General features: G+C 32.2%; 2 protein-coding genes across 2 annotated transcripts; both read left to right on the forward strand.

The window, feature by feature from the left end:
• Positions 1-5,299: 5,299 nt before the first annotated feature.
• Positions 5,300-10,188, forward strand: LOC130823399 (uncharacterized). The gene is made up of 5 exons (XM_057688020.1): positions 5,300-5,601; positions 5,752-5,896; positions 6,674-6,714; positions 10,006-10,070; positions 10,124-10,188. Exons 1-5 carry the CDS (start codon positions 5,300-5,302, stop codon positions 10,186-10,188), a joined length of 618 nt encoding a protein of 205 aa, XP_057544003.1.
• Positions 9,884-24,114, forward strand: LOC130823916 (uncharacterized). The gene is made up of 22 exons (XM_057688744.1): positions 9,884-10,070; positions 13,351-13,457; positions 13,591-13,667; positions 13,779-13,856; positions 14,420-14,551; positions 15,348-15,398; positions 15,484-15,618; positions 15,717-15,839; positions 15,982-16,059; positions 16,376-16,468; positions 16,566-16,688; positions 17,395-17,478; positions 18,087-18,185; positions 18,303-18,497; positions 19,298-19,370; positions 20,417-20,520; positions 20,610-20,866; positions 20,955-21,041; positions 21,132-21,362; positions 22,545-22,623; positions 22,801-22,864; positions 23,667-24,114. The coding sequence occupies exons 2-22, from the start codon at positions 13,367-13,369 to the stop codon at positions 23,783-23,785; spliced, it is 2,373 nt and encodes a 790-aa protein (XP_057544727.1). The 5' UTR covers positions 9,884-10,070; positions 13,351-13,366; the 3' UTR covers positions 23,786-24,114.
• The last annotated feature ends 279 nt before the right edge of the window (positions 24,115-24,393 follow it).

The following is a 24,393-nucleotide window of genomic DNA, read 5'->3' on the forward strand; positions in this document are numbered from 1 at the left end:
ACCCGACCGAAATTGATCCGACCCAAAACCCGACCGACCGACCGACCGTTTTCCCAGGTCTAATTGTGATGATGAAACTAAAAAAATACTTTTTAGCTCTGTTTTATTATACTTGCTACTTTAACTTTTTACTCTATTTAATATATGTTATTTGATCATTTATATATTGAAATATGCATATCTAAAAATTATAAAATGTTAATATTATGAAAGTATGTAATTACACGATGCCAAAAAATCTCACTCGATCATATTTTTTCTTACATATTAGCCACAAGCCCGCAATGTATAAACTAAGCTTGAATAATAAATAACATTAATAATTGTAATCTAGCAAGTATTTTAGGATGAAAAATGTATTAAATATATAAATAAGACTAAAATAAAACAGCAAATTTATTTTAAATATAAAAGTAATAAGAAAAAGTCAATTTAAAATGAAAAATAATAGAAGTAATAAATAAAAAGAACAATGGAATAGAATTGTAATTATGTAATATATCCACTTGCTTCTTTTATATAGATAAAATAGCACTTTTTAGTTTTTATCATAACTTAAAGACTTAAACTAAAGTAATTAAGTTGGTTCTGAAAATGATATGCACAACAAAAATTCAAACACTGTATCTTTGTTCATTGAACAGTTCCATACAGTTCAGACTTTACACTCAATTTATGTACGCACGCTATTATTCTATACATGGTGTTTGAGGTGTTCAAACACATATATCATGGCTTTATATTTACATGCATTGGAATCGAATTCGTTTTAATCAGACTTTAAAATAAATTAAAATAATATAATAATTGATCCGATTATCCGAATAAATACCTTTAAGTGAGTGGTCCGTTATATTTTATACTCATTACTACATTTAACTTTTTACGGAAACTAATGTGTTATTTATTTTCATCATTTACATATTGCATTATTAATAATTAAAAATTATAAAAAGTTAATATCATAAAAGTATGAGAATATATAACGATTTAAACAAAACTTAGTTGACTATATTTTTTTTACACATTAGTTGTAATATTTAAAATAAACTTGAATGATAAATAGTACTATCAATAACCGTAATGTAGCGAGTATTTCAGAACATAAGAAGTTTTACGTATCATAATCATAGTTGGAGTATCCAACTCATGAAAACTATGCTCATAGTCTAGAAAAAGAAAGAGAAAGAGGACGACAACCCATATCCATAAGATATACATATTATTCTATATGACGCATATTTGGACGATTTGTTTAACAAAATATTCGCCATTGATAATGATGTTTTTAATAGTGTTAATTGTGCTTAGTTAGGCCGTGTTACAATATACTAATAATCATATATGATATCATCAAGTATCATATATAGAATACACTATATATTATGTTAATTTAATCAGAATTCAGATTGTGATATTGTAATGATGCAGCTGCTTTATTAGCACTTTAGTATTGGATTAATTATTTATTTGCACAAATATATAACTAATAAGGTACACTTAGCTTCTATTATATATATTTCTGTATTAGCCATCAGCTTTTTTATTTCAACGGAGATATTTGGGAAACAATACTTTCTATTTGAATTTAAGACGGTGGGATAATTTATTTTAGGCGATTAGAATTGAACCTCTATTATATAGATGAGCCGAAAATTTTAATTTTGCAATATAAAGTTAATCTTAAGCCATATTGTTACAAGGAAGTTATTTTATATTTTTTTTATGTATAAGAAAAAAATATCATTATCAAACTTATTTTTATCATCAAATCTCATATTTTTATATATTAATTTTTTAAAATTTAATAACGTATAACTCATTATATGAGGATTAAAGATTCAAAGTAGTGCATTGAATAATGTTAAAACATTAAATTGTGCAAATAAAGGAGGAAATATATTTGGAAAAATTATCTAGAATAATTTAAATTTTTTATGATTTTCCTATAATAATCACAACCATTAATTAATCATGAATAATTCCAACTTTAGGGGATATTTTCTTAGAGTAAACTTAGGTTACCGGATACCTGCTATAATAAATAATTTACTAAAAAAGTAAATTGAATTTTAACGTAAAATTTGAGAAAAAAATTAAAAATTTACATAAAAAAATTCTGAATAAAAAAATAACATATTTTACTATTTTTTAGACATTTTATTTTAATTTTTTTTAAAAAAATAAAACTTACGATAACAAGTCATTTGATTAATGGGTTTACTCTAAGAAAATGCACCCTAAAGTTTGGATTATTTATGGTTAATTAATAGGTGGAATTATTGTAGGAATTAAAATCATGAGAAAGTTAAATTATCCTAGGTAAATTTTCCAATATATTACATATAACGTAGTTTATATATTGTGAGTACAAGGTCGACAAGTATGAAGCGAGTGGGTATATGGCGTGGTAATGGTATCATTCTAGGTAATTTTTCTAATATCATAGGTACCAGGCAACTTTAAATATCTATATCCTCTTACTAACCAAGGCAAAGCAATTATAAAATCTGCGAAATATTATCTATTTATTATCCATATATGTATCTTCATCATTTTCGAACCACTTTTTTTTTAAAAAAAAAAACTTCTCATAATTTTTATATAAATTTTAATTGGTGTATTTTAGGTTCTTTTCATAAAAGCACACCAATTTAAATCGTTTTAAATTACAAAACTACAAGTTGAAATGGTCAATAAATTCATTTTGTTTAAACTATTAATTGCTAAATTGGCATACTTGCTTTAGCGTATTTTTTTTATAGACACTCTCATGATCTTATTCATTATATTATACTCCCTCCGAACCAATTTAGATGTCCCATTTACTTGGGCACGATTATTAAGGATGGTGTGGGTCTATTAAAAAGGGTAAGTAGTAAAGGGTAAATAGTGAAGGGTAAGTAGTAAAGGGTAGTTGGATAAGTAAGGTATATGGGGGTATATTCGTAATTACTTGTGTGAACTAAGGATATTTAGGTAAAAAAAGATTGACAAAAATAGAAATGGGACAACTAAAAAGACTTTATCAAATAAGAAAATGGGATAACTAAATTGGTTGAGAGGGAATATTATACAACGTTAGAACTTAGAAGAATATGTTCGTATAAATTAATGTTTAGTGCATCTAACACACACACCATCTACATTTGTTTTAAATTCATCTTTACATAAAGGACACCAAGACGATGATTAGAATTTATTTTTATTTTTTTTTAAAAAAAGACACAGGTAAATATGTAAACAAGTATTAGAATGTATATAGTAGGAAAAAAATAGTAGTCAAAAAGAGCAAAATTTTCCTAATGTCATTCTAAAAAAATAAAGAAATAGTAAACATAAAACCGATTGATAATCCAAGTAAATGGAGTAGTAAACTAGTAATCTACTAAATATATTCTGAACCAATAAAAGTTTATAATAAAAATTAAATACCCACTTTTTTAACTTAAGTTCTAAGAACTTGCTGCTGCCTAAATTATAACCCGGGGCTTTTATCCTATATCTCATTAACTGTGATTAGTTGGTTTTAAAATAAAATTTTACCAGACATAACTAATCCTAATTTGTTGCATTAGGGCCAAAAAAAGTATTTTGCTTTTTTAGTAGTTCGGTTAAAGAAAAGGACTAAATGAAAAATATATATATCTTTAACCGAAAAAATAATACATGCTCAAATTGAAACAATTCAAATTCAATTCTCAATTTTTGTTAATTCAATAGGAAATTTGTTGGTATTCTCTTGAATATAGATCAATTCTTTAGCCCACATTAGTAAATGAGAAAATGTAACCATGTCCACATCTAATAGAGCCTAGCTAGAGAATAGAAGTGAAGGATTTCATTCAGATCTAATCAACACATGCAAGGAGGACAAAATTTTACCCTTCACATGATATGAAGGAATTCTTTGACAACCGATTTTCATGGGTTCTTTTTTTAAGAGGAGACTTTAACTGACACATAGGCAGAGATACAGACAATTTTAACTCGGTACATGGAGGGTTTGGTTTGGGGGCAAAGAATGAGAGTGGGGAGAGTTTACTGGAGTTTGCGCTAGCAAAAGATTTGGTCATAAAAACTCGATCTTTAGAAAGAAAGACGGGCATTTGACCACTTATAAGAGCGGTGGGCACGTAACCCAAGTTGACTATTTCTTAGTGCGCAAGGGAGATCGGACCTCATGCTTGGATTGTAAGGTGGTGTTGGGTACAGAGATGCCCACCCAACACAGGCTTTTAATACTGGTTTTCAGGATGAGGAAGAAAATCGCAGAAAAGAAGGTCAAGTCCAAGGGAAAGATCATGTGGGGGAGACTCAAAGGGGATATGGTCACAACACTGTCAAGCAAGATAAATTTATTGGGCTTCCCAAGTCAGTCAGAGGATGCAAATGAAATGAACATGGCAAAAACCATTAAAAAAGTGGCAAAAGAGACCTTGGGGGTGTCGTCGGGTAAACCAAAAGTGTTCAAAGAGTCATGGTGGTGGAACGATGAGGTGGAAAAGAAGATAAAAGATAAAAATAAGAGATTTAAGGAACTTATGATATGCACGGAAGAGGAGGATAGGATTGAAAAGAGAGTGAGCTATAAAGAAGCGGAGCGGCCGACAAAGAAAGCGGTAACGGAGGCAAAAAATCGTGGTTATGAGGACTTATATCGGAAGCTTGATACCAAAGAGGGGGAGAAGCAGATTTTCAAGTTGGCGAGGACTAGGGCCAAACAATGGCAAGACTTAGAGGCAGTGAAATACATCAAGGATGAGGGGAGACGAGTTTTTTGAGACAAGAGGAGATCAAAACCAGATGGCTCCATTACTTCTCCCAGCTGCTCAATGAGTCTAGGGGGCCAAAGGAGGCGGATAATCAATTTTTTGACGTCCAAAGACCACTGGAATATGGGTCAACGGGTGATATTACCACAGGAGAAGTAGGAAGAGCTCTCAAAAAGATAGGTAGAACAAAGGCGGTCGGGCCAGATAACATCCCGATTGAGGTGTGGAGGGGTTTAGGAGAAGAGGGCATTCGTTGGCTGACTAACCTATTTAATATTATTTTGAGAACACATAAGATGCCAGAAGAATGGAGGAATAGTACACTAGTACCTCTATTTAAGAACAAAGGCGATGCGCAAGTATGCGACAACTATAGAGGTGTCAAACTTCTAAGCCACACAATGAAATTGCGGGAAAGAGTGATAAAGGGGAGAATTAGACAGGAAACGATGATTAGAGAGAACCAATTCGGGTTTATGCCAGGAAGGTCAACCATTGAGGCAATTCATGTTTTGAGGAGACTGATGGATAAATATAGGGAGCAAAAGAAAGATCTGCACATGGTGTTCATTTACTTGGAGAAAGCGTATGATAGCATACCACGACGCGTCATCTGGGATAGTATCAAGGCTAGAGCTATTTCTTCAGTCTACATTGAGGCCATACGGGATATGTTTGACAGAGTTTCGATTAACATTCAAACACCGGTGGGGATAACAGAACCTTTTCCGGTTAAAGTAGGATTACATCAGGGATCGACTCTAAGCTCTTTTATTTTTACTGTCATAATGGAAGAGATTTCTAAATCTATTTGGGAGACGGTACCGTGATGCATGATATTCACGGGCGACATAGAGTTGGTAGTAGAAACTAGAGAGGAGATTAGTAACAAATTGGATGAGTGGAGGGAAGCTTTAGAAGGTAAAGGATTGCGCATTAGCCGTACGAAGATCGATTATTTGCATTGTGACTTTAGTATCGATTATTTGCATTGTGACTTTAGTGGGACATCACCGGTAGGTGAACTAGAGGTGTCCATAAATGAAACAGTTGTTAAGACTAGAACCAAGTACAAGTATTTGGGATCGATCATTCAAAGGGGTGGGAAGATTGACGGGGATGTAAATCATCGTATACAAGCGGGTTGGCTCAAGTGGCGAACAGCCACCGCAGTGCTATGTGATAGGATATTCCCAAGCAAGTTAAAAGAAAAATTTTACCGGGTGGCAATCAGACTTGCTCTGCTATATGGGACCGAATGTTGGCTTGTAAAGAAGATTTTCAAACATAAGATGGAAGTTACAGAAATGCGTATGTTAAGGTGGATGTGTAGGCACAAATTGATAGATCGGATTAGGAACCAAGAGTTTAGGGACAAACTAGGGGTAGCCCCTATATCTAAAAAATGCGCGAAAATAGATTGAGGTGGTTTGGTCATGTGTAGAGAAAGACTTTCGAATCACCGGTGAGGAGGGTAGAAAGCATTATAGTAGAGGGTAAGAGGAGTCGAGGAAGACCCAGGAGAACTTGGGGTGAGCAAATAAGAATTGACTTGCATGAGTTAAACCTCTCTACGGACCTGACTAGGGATAGGAGCAGTTGGAGACGCCATATCCATGTCTTGGATTATTGATGTCCTCTTAGTTTACCTTTTAGTATTCTTAACCTCCTGCTTATATTGTTTCCTTTCTATTAGCTCTTTGTTTTCCTTTGTAGTTGTTCTACTTTATTTTATAGGCCTTTAAGTTATCTTTTAAGTGTAGTCACGTCTCTTTATCTTTCTCGAGCCGGGGACTCCTTTGGCCGCGCTCTCCTTTATGGATATGAGTTGCCGCCGTCTTTCCCTCCCCAGACCCTGGCCTTAGTTTTTTTTTCTATGAGCTGGATATACTGGGTAGGATGATGATGATGATGATGAGTACAAGAAAATACATGGATTGTTTGACAAAATAGTTTAATGGATTATTTTGGTTTATTTTGATATAAATAGAAGATTGAGTAGTCAAACTATCTATGGTTAATGTTTGGTTAATTAATTTGTTGAAACAACTTATTATTATGTGAATGAATAAGTTGATTTTTGATAAATTGCTCCCAGCACTAGATTCAAAATCAACAAGTCAAATCAGTAAAATCAATTAGTATGATCGTTTGTCAAACACCCCTAGCTATAATTTGATCTACTAGTTTTAAATTGCTCATATTTAATTATAATATATTTATTTATTTGAAAAGTAATGAAAACGAAAACAAGAACCGTTGTTTTTTAGCCTTTTAAGCTTCTATAAAATAATCTTCCCTTGAATGAATATATAATATAATAATAAATGCAAAACTTTGTGGAAAAATATGGCATTTTATTAGTTAACTTATAATTCCAATTATTTCCACATCAAACAAACTAAATGGTGTAGCAAGGGTAAAGTTTAATTTATAATTTTTTATACTTTGGTTCATTAGAAAATCAAACAAAATTAGTAAAAATAGTAGAAATTGAATACAAAATATAGCACTTATTTCATAGCTTACTTTTTCTTGAATTCTCTCATTATATAGACCGAGTTATCATGGTCTCACATAAAAAATTGTAAGGTAGATTGCTTCATCTATCTATCTATTTATTAATAATTATATAATAAATAATAAATTATTAATTTATAAATAAAATACACTTATATCATGAATCTCACAAAATGTATTGTTGTCACTTAATAAAAAAACTTCCATCTAATCTGATATGATGATGTCATCATTAACCTTTTATTGTACAAAATTCAATATATCTATTTTACGAAAAACTATTTTAAAAAAATTAATTAAAGTCACGCATTGCATGAGTATTATCCAAACTATACGTAATAATTATTATTAAAACAAAATACTGCTAACATCATCACCTTTTAAAATTGCATACGTTTGACATTTCTATCAATTTTTCCTCAAAATTCAATGATAATGTAATTATTATTATTTTCATTATAATAATAATAATAATAATAATAATAATAATAATAATAATAATAATAATTATTATTATTATTATTATTATTATTATTATTATATTACATATTTGACTTACTCACATTTATGACTAAAAATATCTTTCTTTATCAAATTATTGTCCAAGCACAAATTCTTATGAGAGACGGTCTCTTTTATGAACTGGGCTTACAAGACATCTCATAGAAACGATCTCTCAGGAGACCGACTGTTATCCAAGTTGTATGATCTCCGGGATCTCTACAATAATCTTGAAAAGCTTTTAGATTAGAAACTACTCAATGAAGAGGTTTTCCTACGTAAGGTTAAAGGATAAGAAGTATTGACTATGGCTGAAATAAGGTTTGCTATTTGCAATTCTCAGCTTACTCATAAGCTATTTGATAACTATTTTGAATTATTGAACAAAAAGCTGGTAAAAAAACATCATTCCTATCAATTTTCAACCCATAAATTCCAATATTTTATTTGCAGTACTCATTATTTGGACAAAACGTACAATAATTATTGATATTTGATAATATGAGTTATATTTGCATTTATTCCCTTGGCACGAATGTCTAAATGTAAGGGATTTTTGGCGTCTATATAAACTCTTTAACCTATTAATTTGTGTTCTGTATTCATCTCTTTCGACACATATTAATAAGTAGCTAATACATTATTAGTGAATCACATTAAATTTGTGCATGATATTTATTATATGTTGTCTATGTTTCTTGACAACAACCACTCTACTAAAAAGGATTATTATTGTTAATACTCGTGGTAAATCATGAACAACCCATTTGATAATCGGAACTAAATGATGAGGATAGTAATGGCTAGTTAGTGCAATTTTGGCAGAAATATCTTCTCACAAATTTGATGGCCATGCTTATACTACAATCTCGTTTTTTCACAAATTCCATTACCATTTGAACATGTACGTATAATTGGTAATGAAAAATTATGGACAGAAAACTCTTTTATAATCAAACTTTTATTATCATGAAAAATACATGATACATATTACGAATTTTTAAAATTTACACTACAAATCATTTTTATTACCACCAATAAGTACCGTTAACCAAACAAGCCGTAAAGAAACTATATTTATTGATAACTTGAAATATTAATCCTTGACTAGTTGATAGGTGCTTGTCAAAATTATTACTCCCTCCGTTCCATTACAAATGATTCTAAAAATTGCACTCCCATATTTAACCATGGTTGCAAGGCTGCAACCGAAATCGAACCAACTTCTATAACTTTATTACCACATACTTCAAGTCATCCTGCATACATAAAACTTGTATATTAGAACTCATTTTCCAACTTGGATAGCATTTTGGAGATATTGATAACTATTAGCTGTTTATTTGAGAAAATTGAGTCAAAAAATCAAAAATTAATTAAAAAGAGATAAGCATAGAAAGTTTTTTTTGTTTTAGTTTGAGAGCCACTAATCAAACATTCTTTTTGATATTTTTTTACTATTTGACCAGCCAACAAATCAAAAGTCAATAATCAATCAAAACGCTCATGACAAGTCATTTAACAAACAAACCCCACTACAAATAAGTATTGAAATCGCAACTAAAGTTACCGAGAAAAACTGAGTCGCCAACTGTGGCAACCAAATGGCTACAAAGCACATTTTAGTCATGCGTAGTGACTAGTGACTCATACCATTTGTCCCCACATAGTTGCCAACTGGCAACTAAAATTGGGTCTCTATCTAGTTAGTAACTGCGAACAAAACATTATTTAATTTTCTTGTCCCTTCTAACGTTAAGACATTATCTTCTTTTTGTTCGCAGTTATTAACTAGGAACAAATAATTTTGACTTTTTTTTGACTAATTTTTTTATTTTCTAACAATAACTGCGAACATACCTGACCTTAGGCTCGGTCATGGTGAAGCTTATTTATAAAATTAAGTTTACCCAAAACTTATTTTTTATTATTTTTTTTAAAAATTGCTTATTTGTTTCAATTTTTCTATTCATGCCTCATGAGAAATTGAGGATCCGTTTTATTTTTTTAGATTTAGATAGATAGAAATCTACTAATTCCTAAGTTTTAACCCTAATTTCCTATATACTCGCTATAGTCCCTAATAAGTATTGTACTCATCTTAAACCCTAAAACCACCGCATATTCTCACAATCACAAACCTAAAACCCTATTACTCTGTTTCTACTTTCTGTGTCTGTCTCAATCTCAACTACTTGAACCACACCAGCTCCTCTCGGCGCTCGCTGCTCGATTATCCCTTCTGCACTCTCGCTGCTCTCCTAAACACTGCCGGTTTGTACTGTTCTTTTGTCATTTTTTTTCTTGGTTATTGTATTATTTGTTAGGGTTAAACATTAGGGATTCTATTCTTGCTGGATCCATACAAAATTCTGATGGCAAGAAACCTTGAAGTTGTATGTGCATACATTGTTATTGATTTTTAGGGAGGGATTACATTTTGGGGATTTTTGATTTTTAAGGTTACATTTTGGGGATTTTGATTTTTAGGGTTTACAGTTTTGGGTTTTTGATTTTTAGGGTTTACAGTTTGGAGTTTTTTGATTTTTCACGATAAACAGCACGAATAATAACCAATTTTACATTTTGGGAACGACACGTTCAATATTCTTGAATTTTGCTTGCATTCTTGTTTCTTCTGCCCTTTCCACCATATTCTTCATCAAAACTAACTTATTGGAAAAAAATTACTATATCATAAATACTGTTAAAATAAAATAAAGACCTTTTATTTGTTATTTTACTTGATTGACCTATAGAATAAAATAAAATTCGATGAAAATTTAACTTCTAAATCATAAAATCTGGAGAAATGCTCTAATCAATTGAGATAATTTACCGTCCATATATATAATTAAACAATGAAATTAATTTTTTCTGACACATGCAATTGTCTTTTTGATTACCTAAATAATTGGACCTGTTTTGTTTAATATTATCTCAATACGAAACAAAATACATGCCAAAATAAGCTTGATCATGTCTTGGACTTGTATCTGGATCCGTAAGATCCGTGGGTACGGACCTGGATCCTTAAAATTTAGACTTGGGTCCTTATGAAACGAATACGAACTTAGTCCAGGTTCGACCCGTTGCCATCCCTATGTAGTACGCAAGATTGTCACACGCTACTTCAAAAGCAAATATATGAATGTGATACGATTGGGAGCCATATGATTTTTGATGAATGGTATACTCTAATAGGTATATTTTTTGCTAATTCCTTATTTTTCATTAGGAATATTTATTTTCATTTTTAAAAGATCTATAGCCAAATGCTCGTCTTGCGTATTTTTTAAAATGTAGATTTACTTATTGTGTTGTCTAAACTCAAATTCATCCACATGTATGTTAATTTGTGCCAACGTCTAACATACCTTGTATTTTAGCATGAAATTCAATCCTTCAAGTGATATATCATGTGTGCTATAATATTCAATATATTACATAATCTCACTCATTTTGCAATAATTGATCAAAAAGCTCTGATTGAAAACTGAAATGTCACGAGTTAGCGGAACAAAGGATTATGCGGCTATTGTGTAGCTTAGCTAAGAAATTGAAATTTTTTATGCCCTTAGTATGTCTATGCAACACAACATTTGTTGTCTATATGCACATTTTAAAAAAATGGTCAATAGATAATTTGTTGCAATTCGTTGCTTTTTGAGGGAGTGAACGATAATGCAGTAGATAATTTTCAAGAATTTATTTCTTTGCGCTAGATACTTTTCATTGGAAATAATCTAATTCACCGCCGTAGGTAATTTCATGGATAATATTAAATTCATTAACTAGATAGCTTTCATTGGCAACATTAAATTCATTGCACTCAGTTATTGCACAAAATTATCAATTTTAGGCAACAAATAATTTGAAACTATGGCGTGCATGTTGAAAAGTTTCATGACAAGTTGATGGAAATATTACTTCTTTAGAAGTTCTACTGGTATTAAAACATAGGTTTATATTACCTCTTTGGAGTTTTACGATTCTACAATGTTAAACAACCTCAACACAATTGTTATTTGTTCGAATGTGGTTAATAGTAAACTTAAACTCAATTATTAATTTTTGGCTTTATTTTAACATAAAAATGCTGATGTTTACGCTTAGATGGTATTTTATAGTTTTAATTTATTTTTAAAAAATATATTGTTAAACACACATTGTGATTATACATCTGCGATTGTTTACTCTTTAACATATTCCAAATTAAATTTGTGTTAATAACTCGTTTTGTATAAGTCCGTCATACCTAAAGATGAACTTATACAATGGATCATGGACCCGATCGAAATCCGTCGATTCAATTCTGTTTTGATGGGTCGAGACCCTAATTTTTTGGACCCAGTCGGATCTGAATCCATTTAAATTTGATGGATTTGAGTCCAAATCACATAAAATATCCAGACCTAGATTTGTGGATCCTTAAGATATGCTTTTTAGAATAAATATTTTAATTCTAATACAATAATACTAGTCAGCTCCTCATGGATGAGACCATCTCATCATGAGACATACCCATATAATTTGCCCATTTCTTAATTGATCATTGTAAGTGATCAATTTAAGGTTATAATTATTACTTTAAGACTGAAAAACGTAATCAGTTTAATATTATTAGGGTCACTTTAAGGTTATAAGTGATTACTTTAAGACGATAAATGTACATTGGGCCAACCCAATAGAGATGATCTCACCATGAGACCATCTCATTTAAGAATTTGTGAATACTTAAAGGTTAAACTCCTCCAAGCCCTAAGTGTCCAACTCTTCATTCTTTGTCTTTCATTTAATTTATCTCGCAGCCGCAACTTCCTTCTTTGTTCTCCGGCTTCTCTCTCATTTCCTCTCAATTACCACCGGCTGTAATACCTAAAGGCTAAACTCCGACTTCTCTCACAAATTGTTCTCACCACCATCCATAGCTGTACTGTTGCACCTCCTACTTCCTACTGCTCACGGTACTTTTTTTTTTTTTTTTTTGGTTATTGATGCATCTTTATTCCTTGTCTAGATGAGTCAAAACATGGATTAATTTTTGTTAGTATTAGGTTGAAATTGTTCTTTTCCTGCATCTTCATTTCCTGCCTGCATCTTCATGATTTTGTTAAATTTTTGTTATTGATAATCGATGCATCTTCATTTCCTGCCTGCTCTGTTCTTTTATTCTTCATTCCAAACATATGAGACATATGAGGTTGAGACAGCTTATTCTTTTATTCATCATTTATATTGTTGAAGTTATTCTTTTATTCTTCATTTATTGTTTAGACAAATGAGAGTTGAGACAATATGTTATTTAAACTTTGGTTCCATCATGTAGCTTTTTTGAGTTAAATGAAATTTCAATTTCAATACTTAATGCCTGGTTCATTAACCAGGGTATTATTTGTTTGCTCATCCAATTTATGATGCCTGTGCATGTGGAATTTCTTTGTCCCTAAAAAATTCTGTCTGACCTGAATGAGTTATATTTTTCCAATGTGGTTCTTTGAATAAAGAAAATCCTGATCATCTATTATTTCTGATCATCATCTGTCGTTTGTAGTTTGTAAGCAGCAGCTATGGGAGGTTCTCGAGCTCAAGTTAACAAACCCCATAAGACCCGTTTTGCTTCTAAATCATCTCGAAACATTCATAAAACACCGTTAAAAGGTTTGCTTTATTCTCGATTTTCCTCTTTTTGTGTCGCTTTTTGTTGATTATTATTTATCGATTTTTCAATTTTATCTTGCTGTTAGAATTTTCTATTGAATTTTATTGTTGGTTTAAATTTTTGATGAATTAGAAAAGCATCAGAATGCAAAATCAGACCGAAATTTAAGCAAAGGAGCCCGTTCTGCTCGAATTCAGCGTAATAATATGGTAATTGTTCTGTATTATTAAAAACAATGAACTTTTTGGTGATAATAGATGTTTATTTGCATTGCCTACTTGCTAAATTGCTGAAATTTGATTTTTTTTTGGTCTATATAGATACGGGATCAGAAAAGGACAGCCGCCCTGAATGAAAAACGAGCATTAAGTGGATCAACAAGTCCACCTCGTGTTATTGTGAGTACCTTGTTGCTAATTATGAACCTTTGTGATTGATTAGTAAATAAGGTATAGTTTTAAAATCTTTACTAATCAATTAAACAAATCTGATAATAAACATATTACATGATATGCTAAAAAATATTTGCTTGATTAAAACATGAAAAGAGCGAAAATGTTTTTATTGTAAAGTTGACATTGTGACATAATTGTTTTTTCATTAGTATATTGTATAGATTGAATATGCAAGTAGATAGTTGACCCGTTAGTGGTGGAGTTTCTAGTGGGTGAAGGCCAACAACTACCCCAAAAAAAAGTGGAAATGAAAATTTTGTGATCTCACTGTCATTATGTTAACAAAACTATACGCTTTAGTTTGTGATCTCACTGTCAACTGTTCAAATCCCCTCATCTAAAACTTTTTGTGATGTTGATATGAAAATTTTCAGCCCTTCATATATCTAGTCGTGGCTTTGCCCATATTGTTAGTATTTGGTATTAAGGCTTTGGTATTGTTGTTGTGTTGGTGCAAGTTAAAATGATTTATCGTAGTAGCTTATTGATTATTTTACTGGTTTTAGGTGTTATTTGGATTGTCTGCTCATGTTGACTTGGATTCTATCGAAAGAGACTTGTTGAAATTGTTACCATCAAAATGTAGTAATGAGGAGTTTCCTACTGTTGTGTCTTCGGAATACAAGATGAGAGCCACGGTATGCTTTTGTTTCCCAGATTGATGATTGGAGTGTTTGCTTACTGTTTGTTTTTGTTGATCTGTTGGAGTAAAACAAGGATTTGATGTTTATCTTAGCATGGTTAATCTTATGTTTTATGTTTGTGCCTGATGTCGAACAGGTTATGAGTTATTTTTCTATTTATCTATTTGTTTATTTAACTTTGATATATTATCCATTAATGTAGTAGCTATTGCTTCCTTAATGGCTCACATTGTGAATCTTGATAACGGAAATTTCTCAATGTGTGTCATGGACATGCCTGTAATGTGATTGTCTATGAGTCTATCTTCTTAAATTGTAATGTGAAAGTCTATTCCTTACTTTTGAAAGACACGAAGCACCCTGAGGTGCTTAAGGTTCCCCGAGCCTAGACGCCCAATAACTAGAAATGAAATAAACTTAACCTCTCACGCAAAAAACCTAGAAACATCATTGAAGAAGAGAAAGAAAAAAAGAATATCAATAAAAAAGGAAAACATTATTGGTGGATGGCCTCATTAAATGGGCTTCAACCGAGGCCAAGACTAAAAGGCGCTCTGAGGTGTTTGCCTTAAGGATTCGCCTAGCCTAACCCTATAGAGGCACTCTATCCATCATATATCCAAGGTGCTCACCATAGGCGGATTTTTAAAAAAGTAAAGATTGTTCATATCAAAATTTCCAAATTATTGCTGCAATGAGCTTAAAAAGTGGCGTTTCGCTTTTATTATTTGTTGCGTCTTTCCTTTGGTTGTAAAAGTTTTCCTTATACTATATGATTTTTAAATTATAGGTGATGAAGGCTCCTCATGGTGATCTATCCTCATGCATGGATATGGCCAAGGTACTCTCTCTTATAAGTTTTGTAATGCATCAGAATCTTAAAAATCGCAAGCGATTTCTTATTCATGTGAAATTGTGTGCAATAGGTTGCAGATTTGATTGCATTTGTTGCATCAGCAAGTTGTGAACATGAGTCATCGGATTATATCGATTCCTTTGGAGCACAATGCCTTTCCGTGTTCAAAGCCATAGGCTTACCAAGCAGCGTGGTCTTGATCCGTGTAAGGAGAGTTTTTTATATGGTCTATAGACACTGATTCAGAATTTGTTTGTTTGCAATATTTCAAAATTATTATTATTATTATTATTTTGGATCCAGGACCTGCCTAATGACTTGAAAGGGAGAAACGAATCCAAGAAATATTGTATTTCTGGTCTTGCTTCTGAATTCCCCGAGAATTGTAAATTTTATCCTGCTGAAACAAAGGATGATATCCACAAGGTACATTCCGCAAGCTGATGTGTATTTTTACTTTCGACTTGGAATTTGCTGTGAGATCAAGATTTGAATTTACATGTACTGAATTTTCTTTTCCCATTCCAGTAGTATCACCTCACTCAGTTATCATTTTTTGTTGATGCAGTTCTTGTACCTTTTGAAAGAGCAAAGGTTTAAAACTCCTCATTGGAGGAGCCAACGAGCTTACATTACTTCTCAAAAGGTTTTATTTTCAGATTTCTCTTTTTTGTATGTTAGTTGCTGCATTTTTGTAATTTAGTAATCATTTGATGTTCTGTTTTACGATTAAACATGTTTCTTGATGACAAATAAATGTTTCAAGTCATCTATCTATCCTTTGATTTATTTAAAGTGATCTAGAATCGTAAAGTAGGGCATTTTTCCAAATGAGCAAAAGAAATGTCAAATGATATTTTGATTATAATGCACTTGTTCAAAAGCTACCAGATCGTGTTGCTTTGTTCTGTTGTTAAATGAATGCTCATTTTCTGTGTTCCGTCTCCTTTAACTATCTGCAGCTTGAGATGCTTGATCACGATCCCGTTTCTGGAAAGTGCACTCTCTCTGTTACTGGTTATATTCGCTCTCGTAATCTCTCAGTGAACCAGCTGGTAATTTTAAAACTTTTGTGCCAAATGACTCATTTTTTAAGAATTTGGTTTCTTATTTGAAGCATGAAATACTTGTTATGATTTTCTGTTCAACTAGGTTCATGTCTCTGGAGCAGGTGATTATCAACTGAGCAAAATTGATATTTTGAGTGACCCATATATTTTAAATCCTAGGAAAGGGAAGGACACAATGGATGCTGATGATGTGCCGGATCTGCAGGTGGTTATGCTTTGTAATTTTCTAATTCTATATGGATACATTTGCTCTTGCGTAGGAAAGTCATATTACTCTTATATTAAAATCATTAATAAATAGTTTAGTAAATCATGTTCATTTTATTTAAGTAAGTTTGTATATTGTGTTTGCAATAAAACGAGAAGGTTGCGGACACCCAACCCCCTTACTCTATCTTGTGCAAGCCATTTTAGCAGCATCATTGGGTCCAAGTAGTTTTGGTGTTGTGTCGGTTCTGTATGAGGGTTGATTTCAAAATATTTATTAAATGCGCACTGATGCAATTTCCTATTGTGTGTAGCATCTTCTAAATGTTTGAACCTTGTTTCTTCAACATTATATCACGAAAGTAGAGCTGAACTAGAACTTAGAAGAGGTTTTACAAACTCTTTGTTTCATCTTCTAAGAAATTTGGTCATAATGTCATTTCATTTCGCGTTGTTTAATTTTTCTGCCAAGGAAGTGCAGTTCAAAAATGCTATCATGTCTCATTCACTATAACGGAGAATGCGAAACCTGTTAGCCTTGTTACAACCAAAAGTTAAACGGTGATTTGAGAATCTCTATTAACTAATTATCTTTTTTCCTTCACCTTTTCAGTGAAGCTTGCTAATCTTGTTTACACGCGTTGATGTTTAGACCTTTTTAGTTTTTCGATATGCTCACTACGAACTCTCTTCAATCATTGTAGGTGATCAGCTCTTTATTGCCTGATATGTCAAAGCAAGAGCCATTGCATGTTGAAAATGTTCCTGATCCTCTTGCGGGAGAACAGGTTGGTGATTACACTCTTGATCGTCTCTTTGCTCTCTCCCCCGTTTGTGTACAATGTGTAACCTGTTGAATAGGTTTCTCTCGTTTTATTAAAACTAAAGTCTGAAAATTTTGGTTTTAAAAACTGGCAATCTTGAAGAATTTAGTTGTTTTCTTGTAATTTGTCTGATGTTAGAATATATATATATTTTTTTTTGTGTGACTCATTGGCGTTAATAGCCTAATTGATTGGATTATGATTGCCCCTTTCAAAGTTGAAGACATAGGTTCGTTGAAGCCTGATAGATGTGGTTTATTCAATTTTCATATTGGTTATTTATTGTTGATGTGAGTGTTCATGAGCTCGAAAGATCCATTCTTTCCATGTTGAGATATAGATACTAGGAATTTTTTAATTTGTTGACACTTTTCTTGGCTCTATTAGTTAACAATGCAAGATACACATGCATAATTTATGTGAGATCTATATTTATGTGTACTGTGGCAGTTTAGCATGCTATTTGCCCTTCGGTTGCTGCATCAACTGTTTGTACCTAGAGATACAATTGTTCATTCTAGTTTTGAGTTTGTTTTGGCATTTCGGCTTCATGATTTTGTATCTTCTATTAGACGTGGCCAACGGAGGCAGAAATGGCAGAGGCAGAGGAAAATTTGAAGCAAAAGAAATTGAAGAGGAGGAAACTTCCACATGGTACTTCTGAATATCAGGTTTGTCTAAATTTTTTGTAGTTTTGTTTTTCTTTTCTCTATCATATTCCCTAGAATGTTTTTTTTTTTAGATTTGGTAATAATCTTTTTTGCTTTTAACACATTTTGATTCTTCAGGCTGCTTGGATTTTGGATGAATGTGAGGATGATGTTGGAAGCAGTGATGAGTCAAATGATGGCATGGTCTTGGATGAGGTTGAAAATGGGGTTGCTTCTAATGAGGTTTCTAAGGATTTTGATTTCAATGAAGATGAAGGTTCTGTGGATTTAGGACAATCTGATGGAGAAACAGAGGCTGATTCAGTGATGGTGGTGAGTATAGCCGGCATCGATAGTCGAGTAGTCTTTATGTAGACTTGGGTGGCTTGTGTACATTTTTGCATGTCTAGCTGTTTAAATGCTTTGTCTGTACAAAGTACTTTGTTCCTTGAATTTGCCAACGTGTGATGTTGCATATCACTTGTGACTTGTGTTCTCTTGTTGGACTTGGGCTTCCAAGTATCTATTTCAGCTGTTAGATCCAAAATTCCCATGTTTTTTTTGCCTAAATGAAGGCTGTGATGTCCATAACCCATGTCACATTTATGAGGATTTATGTGGTTATAATTAGAGAGAATTTTAAAAGTTTAATAAAATAGGCGATAAGTAAAATATAAGATCAAAACTAATTTTTCTATTCCCGTATTGTATGCTTTGGTTTTCGCTACTCATGTTTCCCAACACTTGCTCATCATTGTCAAGAAATTGATTCCATGGAAATGTTCTCCGCCAAAACCAAACACCCCATTGGTTAACTTGCTTTGTCCTGACTAGAATAGAGAACACCCCTCTCTCTATAAGGAAGAAATTCATTTGTTTGAATTTTAAAAATGGAAAACACTGCCACAAGGATTATTATAAGTTCCAAAATGTTGTGTTTCATGCCTAGCTTTTGGCTGGCCAGCTCAACAGGGGTTGTGGCATTTTTATGCAATCTATTTTATTGTGGGAAGTTGTTTTTTATTTGTTAATTAATATTTTCTGCTTATAATTGTTTCCGCCTTTTCACTTGTTTTTATATACTTATTCTTGTCTTATTGGTTTTCTGAAAACCATACTCATTTTCTTTATAGGATGGAGAAATGACTAGGGATCAAATAGAAGATGAGATTAGAAGATTAAAAGATGCTCATGCAGAAGATGAGGGTAATTTTAATTATAGCTACAAATATTTTCTCTATTTAGGCCCAAAGTATATATTATCTTTTGGTTTATATAAATAAACTTTTTAGAATTTAAAATCATGCTTATATAGTTGTGAACGAATTGGGTGGGCATGTTGATATAATACCAATCTTTTCCCCCACTTAAGAGTTCAAAATTACTTTTCTTAAATATTTTTAAGATGTGACATTTTTATTAATTTCACAACAATGCCAATGCCTCAATTTCAATAATACGGGTTTGACTACTTCAACCAAAACAAATGAGTGCTGGAAATTGTCGCTAACAATGATTATTTGGTCCCATTTGATACCTTACCATTTCTTTTACTTGTACCTGGCCAAGTACAATTTTACACACATTAAGATAGTGGCAAAAAGGATGACTTGTTCCATTATCTCCTTTGTTTATGATGACATTAAAATGATGAGGATTTAAGAAAGAAATTAAAGTTTATAAGTGAAAAACGTCATTAGTTTTGTTTTGTATTAGGGAAAAGGATATAATGTTTTAATATTGCTTTTGTTTATAAAGACATTAGGAGCAAATGGTGGGGCTTATAAATAAAATAACATAATTAATAAGTGTTTTTTCCCTTAAAAAGGGATGAGTGTAATTAATAGAAAAATGTCTTAAAAGAAAAATGGTGCAAGTAAAACCTTAAGAGAAAATACTAATAATTACATTAGCCCAAACTACTTTTATTGTTTCAAACATGTTGTAATAAACATTCTGCTTTATACCCACTAACTTTTCTGTGTAGATTCACTGGAATGTATTGTTTCTCTATAAAACATTTGATTTTAATTATGTTGGCCTTGAGTTTTGTGATTTATGACATGGTTAGAAGGTTATATATCTCGAATATAATTGATGTATAGCTGTTTTTAGATTTTTTTACTTAAGAAATAATATGCCTTTTAGAGTGGCTGATGCTTTAATATAGGTTGTATTTGGCTAGATGAATTCCATTATATATATAGTGCCTTATGGATTACTTGTATTAATAAAAGAATTCAAATTTTCAGAATATCCAGATGAAGTTGATACTCCGTTAGATGTGCCAGCTAGAAAGCGTTTTGCCAAGTACAGAGGCCTGAAGTCCTTTCGAACTTCTTCTTGGGATCCTAAGGTGAGACTTCTGTAACTCTTAAAATGGGTAGTACTCATAGTGTCCTCGTTGGAGGCTTGAATAACCTTTCTACCTCTCTCTCCGAGTAGGAATCTTTGCCACCAGATTATGCTAGAATATTTGCCTTCGATAATTTTGCAAGAACTAGAAAACATGTGCTCGCAAAAGCCTTGGAACGGGACGAGAGTAAGGATGACTCTGTATCAGCTGGAAAATATGCAAGGCTTTATATCAAAGAAGTGCCACATGATGTTGCTTCAAATTTATGTTTGCACGCCAAAAAATTACCCATAATAACATGTGGACTCTTGCAACATGAGTCAAAGATGTCCGTCCTTCACTTTAGGTATTTAGTTCTCATGAATTCTTTGTTTTCTATGATAATATTGCTGATTTGAGGCTAATATATAGTCATTTAATTTCGTCATGAACAGGATTAAAAAGCATGACAGTTACCATGAACCAATCAAAGGAAAAGAGGAACTTATATTTCATGTTGGCTTTCGTCAGTTTGTTGCGAGGCAAGTATAATTAGAAAATAGTTGCATAATTTTTTATTGTTCAATTGTGAACTTGTCATGATATTGAGGGTATTTGCTTGCTATATGAAGGCCAATATATTCAAGTGATAACACTGATACAGACAAGCACAAGATGGAGAGGTTCCTCCATGCAGGACGTTTTTCTGTTGCTTCGATATATGCGCCGATATCCTTTCCACCACTTTATGTGGTTGCGATGAAAAAAGCTGTTGACATAGACGCACCTGCTTTGGCTGCTGTTGGTAGTTTGATAAGCGTTGATCCAGATAGGATAATTCTGAAGAAAATTATTTTAACCGGGTATATTTCTTCACTTTACTTTCAGATATCACTAGTATACAGTTTACAAGAAATGGTCAATTGGAAACAATCTCTCAGTTTCTTTGTTGTTACAAGGGTAAGGTTAGGTTGCGTACATATGCGACCCTCTTACCCTATAACCATATACGACCCGTTTGGTTGTTGGTTCTAAATGGTGATAAATTGTTAATGGGATGATCCGTGGTGTAAATTTTCATAAAAAGTACAGTGTCGTTTACATGGTGATGAAATTTTGATTATAGAAAAGAATTTTTGTTCACAATTTTCTATTACTACCTAATATCACCTCTTCTAATGATAATGTTTTGGAATTATTTTTTTTTGAGAAAATAAGTGGATTGAAGTAGAAAATCATGATTATCAAACTTGTCAAGATATTTTGCTATTAAGATTACACCAAGTTTGCATTATCATTTTCACTATTTAGTACCGTTAAATAAACAGATCATTAATGATATTGAAGTAATAAAATTGTTCTCTGACATTTAATATCCAATTTTTTTTATTTATGTAATTTGGATGTTAATCTCCCCTTTTTATTGAAAGTATTAATGCAAGTATTTTATCAATTCTTCCGTGCTTCTCCTCCCTATCAAAGAATTGTAGCATTTTCATAGAGTAGTTCAATTGTGGTAAAGTAGTTTAATTGTGGAGCAGTTTTATGTTACTCTAACTTCGAAACACTTTATCATATATATGCAGTTTATGTTACTCTAACTTCGAAACACTTATGATTTTAATAAAATGGACTCTATATTCATTTTTACTTTGGTGAATCAAAAAGTCTGCTTACGAGGGTACATTTAAGCTTTTAAATTCTGAATCTGGTGTTTTGGAGCTAGTTGTTGCATTCAAAATCTTTATTAGAACCTTCTGAGCTTCAGGAAACTGCCCTCTAATGATGTCCCTGTTCTGTAAATGTTGATTTATATCTTTGTAAAAGGATGCACTTTCTATGGCTAATGGATGATGTGACCTTGTAGTACTTGGTATTGTACCCTTTTGACTTTGAATACTTGTTTTAGGTATGCACATATATTATCTATTTCCTTTTGTAAATGTGTTCGCTTTTTTTAGAATTACGACAACAATTAATTTGAGCTGTTCTATCTGACATTGTTTTCACTTTATTTCCACTTGTTTGAATCTTTTTTCATGCAGTTATCCCCAACGAGTTTCAAAAGTTAAAGCAACTGTTAGATATATGTTCCATAGCCCGGAAGATGTAAGATGGTTCAAGGTATGGGTAGCTTGTTTGTTTAACCGTGAACTGTTCTTTTTCCAATTTGTACTCCTTTTTATGATTGGTGGAGATGCTCGTGGGACAGGGGGCTCTAAGTGCTCTAAAATCTCATTATTTTTTATATCTACTTGGTTGCTTGGTTGGTTGAGCCATTCAAGTTTTTGTATGCTGCAGCCTGTAGAAGTGTGGTCTAAATGCGGACGTCGTGGCCGCATAAAGGAGCCTGTTGGTACACATGGTATGTTCCCCCTTATCTGTTCTCATCTGGAACTAGTGTTTACGTTTCTTTTTTTTTTTTTTTTTTGTATAAATTGATGTTCTTGTTCTTATTTGTTTTACTCATATTTTTTTCTTCACCATTTACTAGGAACATTTAAGTGATCACTCTGAGTCTCCTTTCTTAATTAGTATAGTAGATTTCTGTAGTGATGAACCCTAACCTACTGAACTTAGCTTTCATAATGGATATACTAAAATAGTGCGCAACCACTGAGAGATGATCTTAGAGTTTAATGGACATGTTTAAATGGAAAATGAGTTCGGTTTGCCTAAAAAACATTTTCTGTGGGCTGCAAAACGCGACTACGTGCTTTTAATAGGCTTTATTTCCATTGGCACAATCTTCCTGTTTTTTTAGCAGGTAAATAACTAAAACAAGCTTCAATCGAGTATTTTCAAAGAAGAAAAAGAAAAAGAAATAAACCATAAGTGATTATCCATACCCTCCAATTGTCTTTATATTTTTAAAGAAAAAGAAAAAGAAATAATACATGAGTGATTATCCATTCCCTCCAATTGTCTATATATTTTTAATAAATTAATAGGAGTTAACATGCTGGGCGTACTTTTTCGTGTCTATCATCCCATTTATCATATGAATGGGCCGGCTTGACACTGTCCCTCTTGTTTTGATGGCTGACTGGGTTGGGCCTGATGGACAAACCCTTCTATTAACAGCTTGCTGAAACTGTCTATTCCGCCATTTTTTGTTAACATTGTCATAGTAGGAGGCCACTAACTTGGTTCCTCTTATATTGCAGGGGCAATGAAATGTCTCTTTAATGGAGTCCTTCAGCAGCACGACACTGTGTGCATGAGCTTGTTCAAACGTGCTTACCCTAAATGGCCCGAGCACAAATTCCCGCTGTCCAATTGTTGAAATGATGGAATTGGGGGTTCATAATAGCTGATTCTCAAATGTAGCGCAGGATACAACTCACTGCTGCTGTGATCGGGAATGAAGCGTTGGTTCAGAGTAATTCTTTGTAGATTTACTATTTGGCATCGGTTATGTTATTTTTTTGTACAATTCTATATATATACATGTATTACATGCGCCAATTGGTTTCCGGTGCATGAAATTTTGCCATGTTTGTCAATATTTATAGCTTGATAGGCTCTTGCATCAATTTGTGAATTAAGTGAGATTTGAAACTGATAATTAAAAATGGCGTGAGTCAAGGTTATGTCTCATGTCATTCCAGTTTATATGATCTTTTGCCAATTTTTTATTTATTATTTACGAAAGGAAAAAATGTCTTAGACCCAAATATACATTAATATCTCTCGACAAGTTTAATGGTCATGTTTATTCTCTTTCAACATTTTCATTTATTTTAATAAGTATCATTGCAGTACATTACCATTTGAAAATGTAGACTATGTGGTATTACGTGGTAATAGAAAAGTATCGATAAAAAACTTTGTTTATCAAATTTTTATTACTATGGGAATGACATGATACATATCATGAAATTTTCATTATAA

Source organism: Amaranthus tricolor, chromosome 9, assembly GCF_026212465.1.
Source record: "Amaranthus tricolor cultivar Red isolate AtriRed21 chromosome 9, ASM2621246v1, whole genome shotgun sequence".
Lineage (NCBI taxonomy): Eukaryota > Viridiplantae > Streptophyta > Magnoliopsida > Caryophyllales > Amaranthaceae > Amaranthus > Amaranthus tricolor.

Bases quoted from the DNA above. Each gene is read 5' to 3' on its own strand.
- LOC130823399 (XM_057688020.1), top strand. From the start codon at position 5,300: ATGGATAAATATAGGGAGCAAAAGAAAGATCTGCACATGGTGTTCATT. The intron at 5,602-5,751 runs GTGATGCATGAT...TTGTGACTTTAG, and splicing joins TCTATTTGGGAGACGGTACC to TATCGATTATTTGCATTGTG. The intron at 5,897-6,673 runs GTAAATCATCGT...TATACTGGGTAG, and splicing joins GTGGGAAGATTGACGGGGAT to GATGATGATGATGATGATGA.
- LOC130823916 (XM_057688744.1), top strand. From the start codon at position 13,367: ATGGGAGGTTCTCGAGCTCAAGTTAACAAACCCCATAAGACCCGTTTT. The intron at 15,840-15,981 runs GTACATTCCGCA...TTGTTGATGCAG, and splicing joins CAAAGGATGATATCCACAAG to TTCTTGTACCTTTTGAAAGA. The intron at 18,186-18,302 runs GTTTGTCTAAAT...TTGATTCTTCAG, and splicing joins ATGGTACTTCTGAATATCAG to GCTGCTTGGATTTTGGATGA.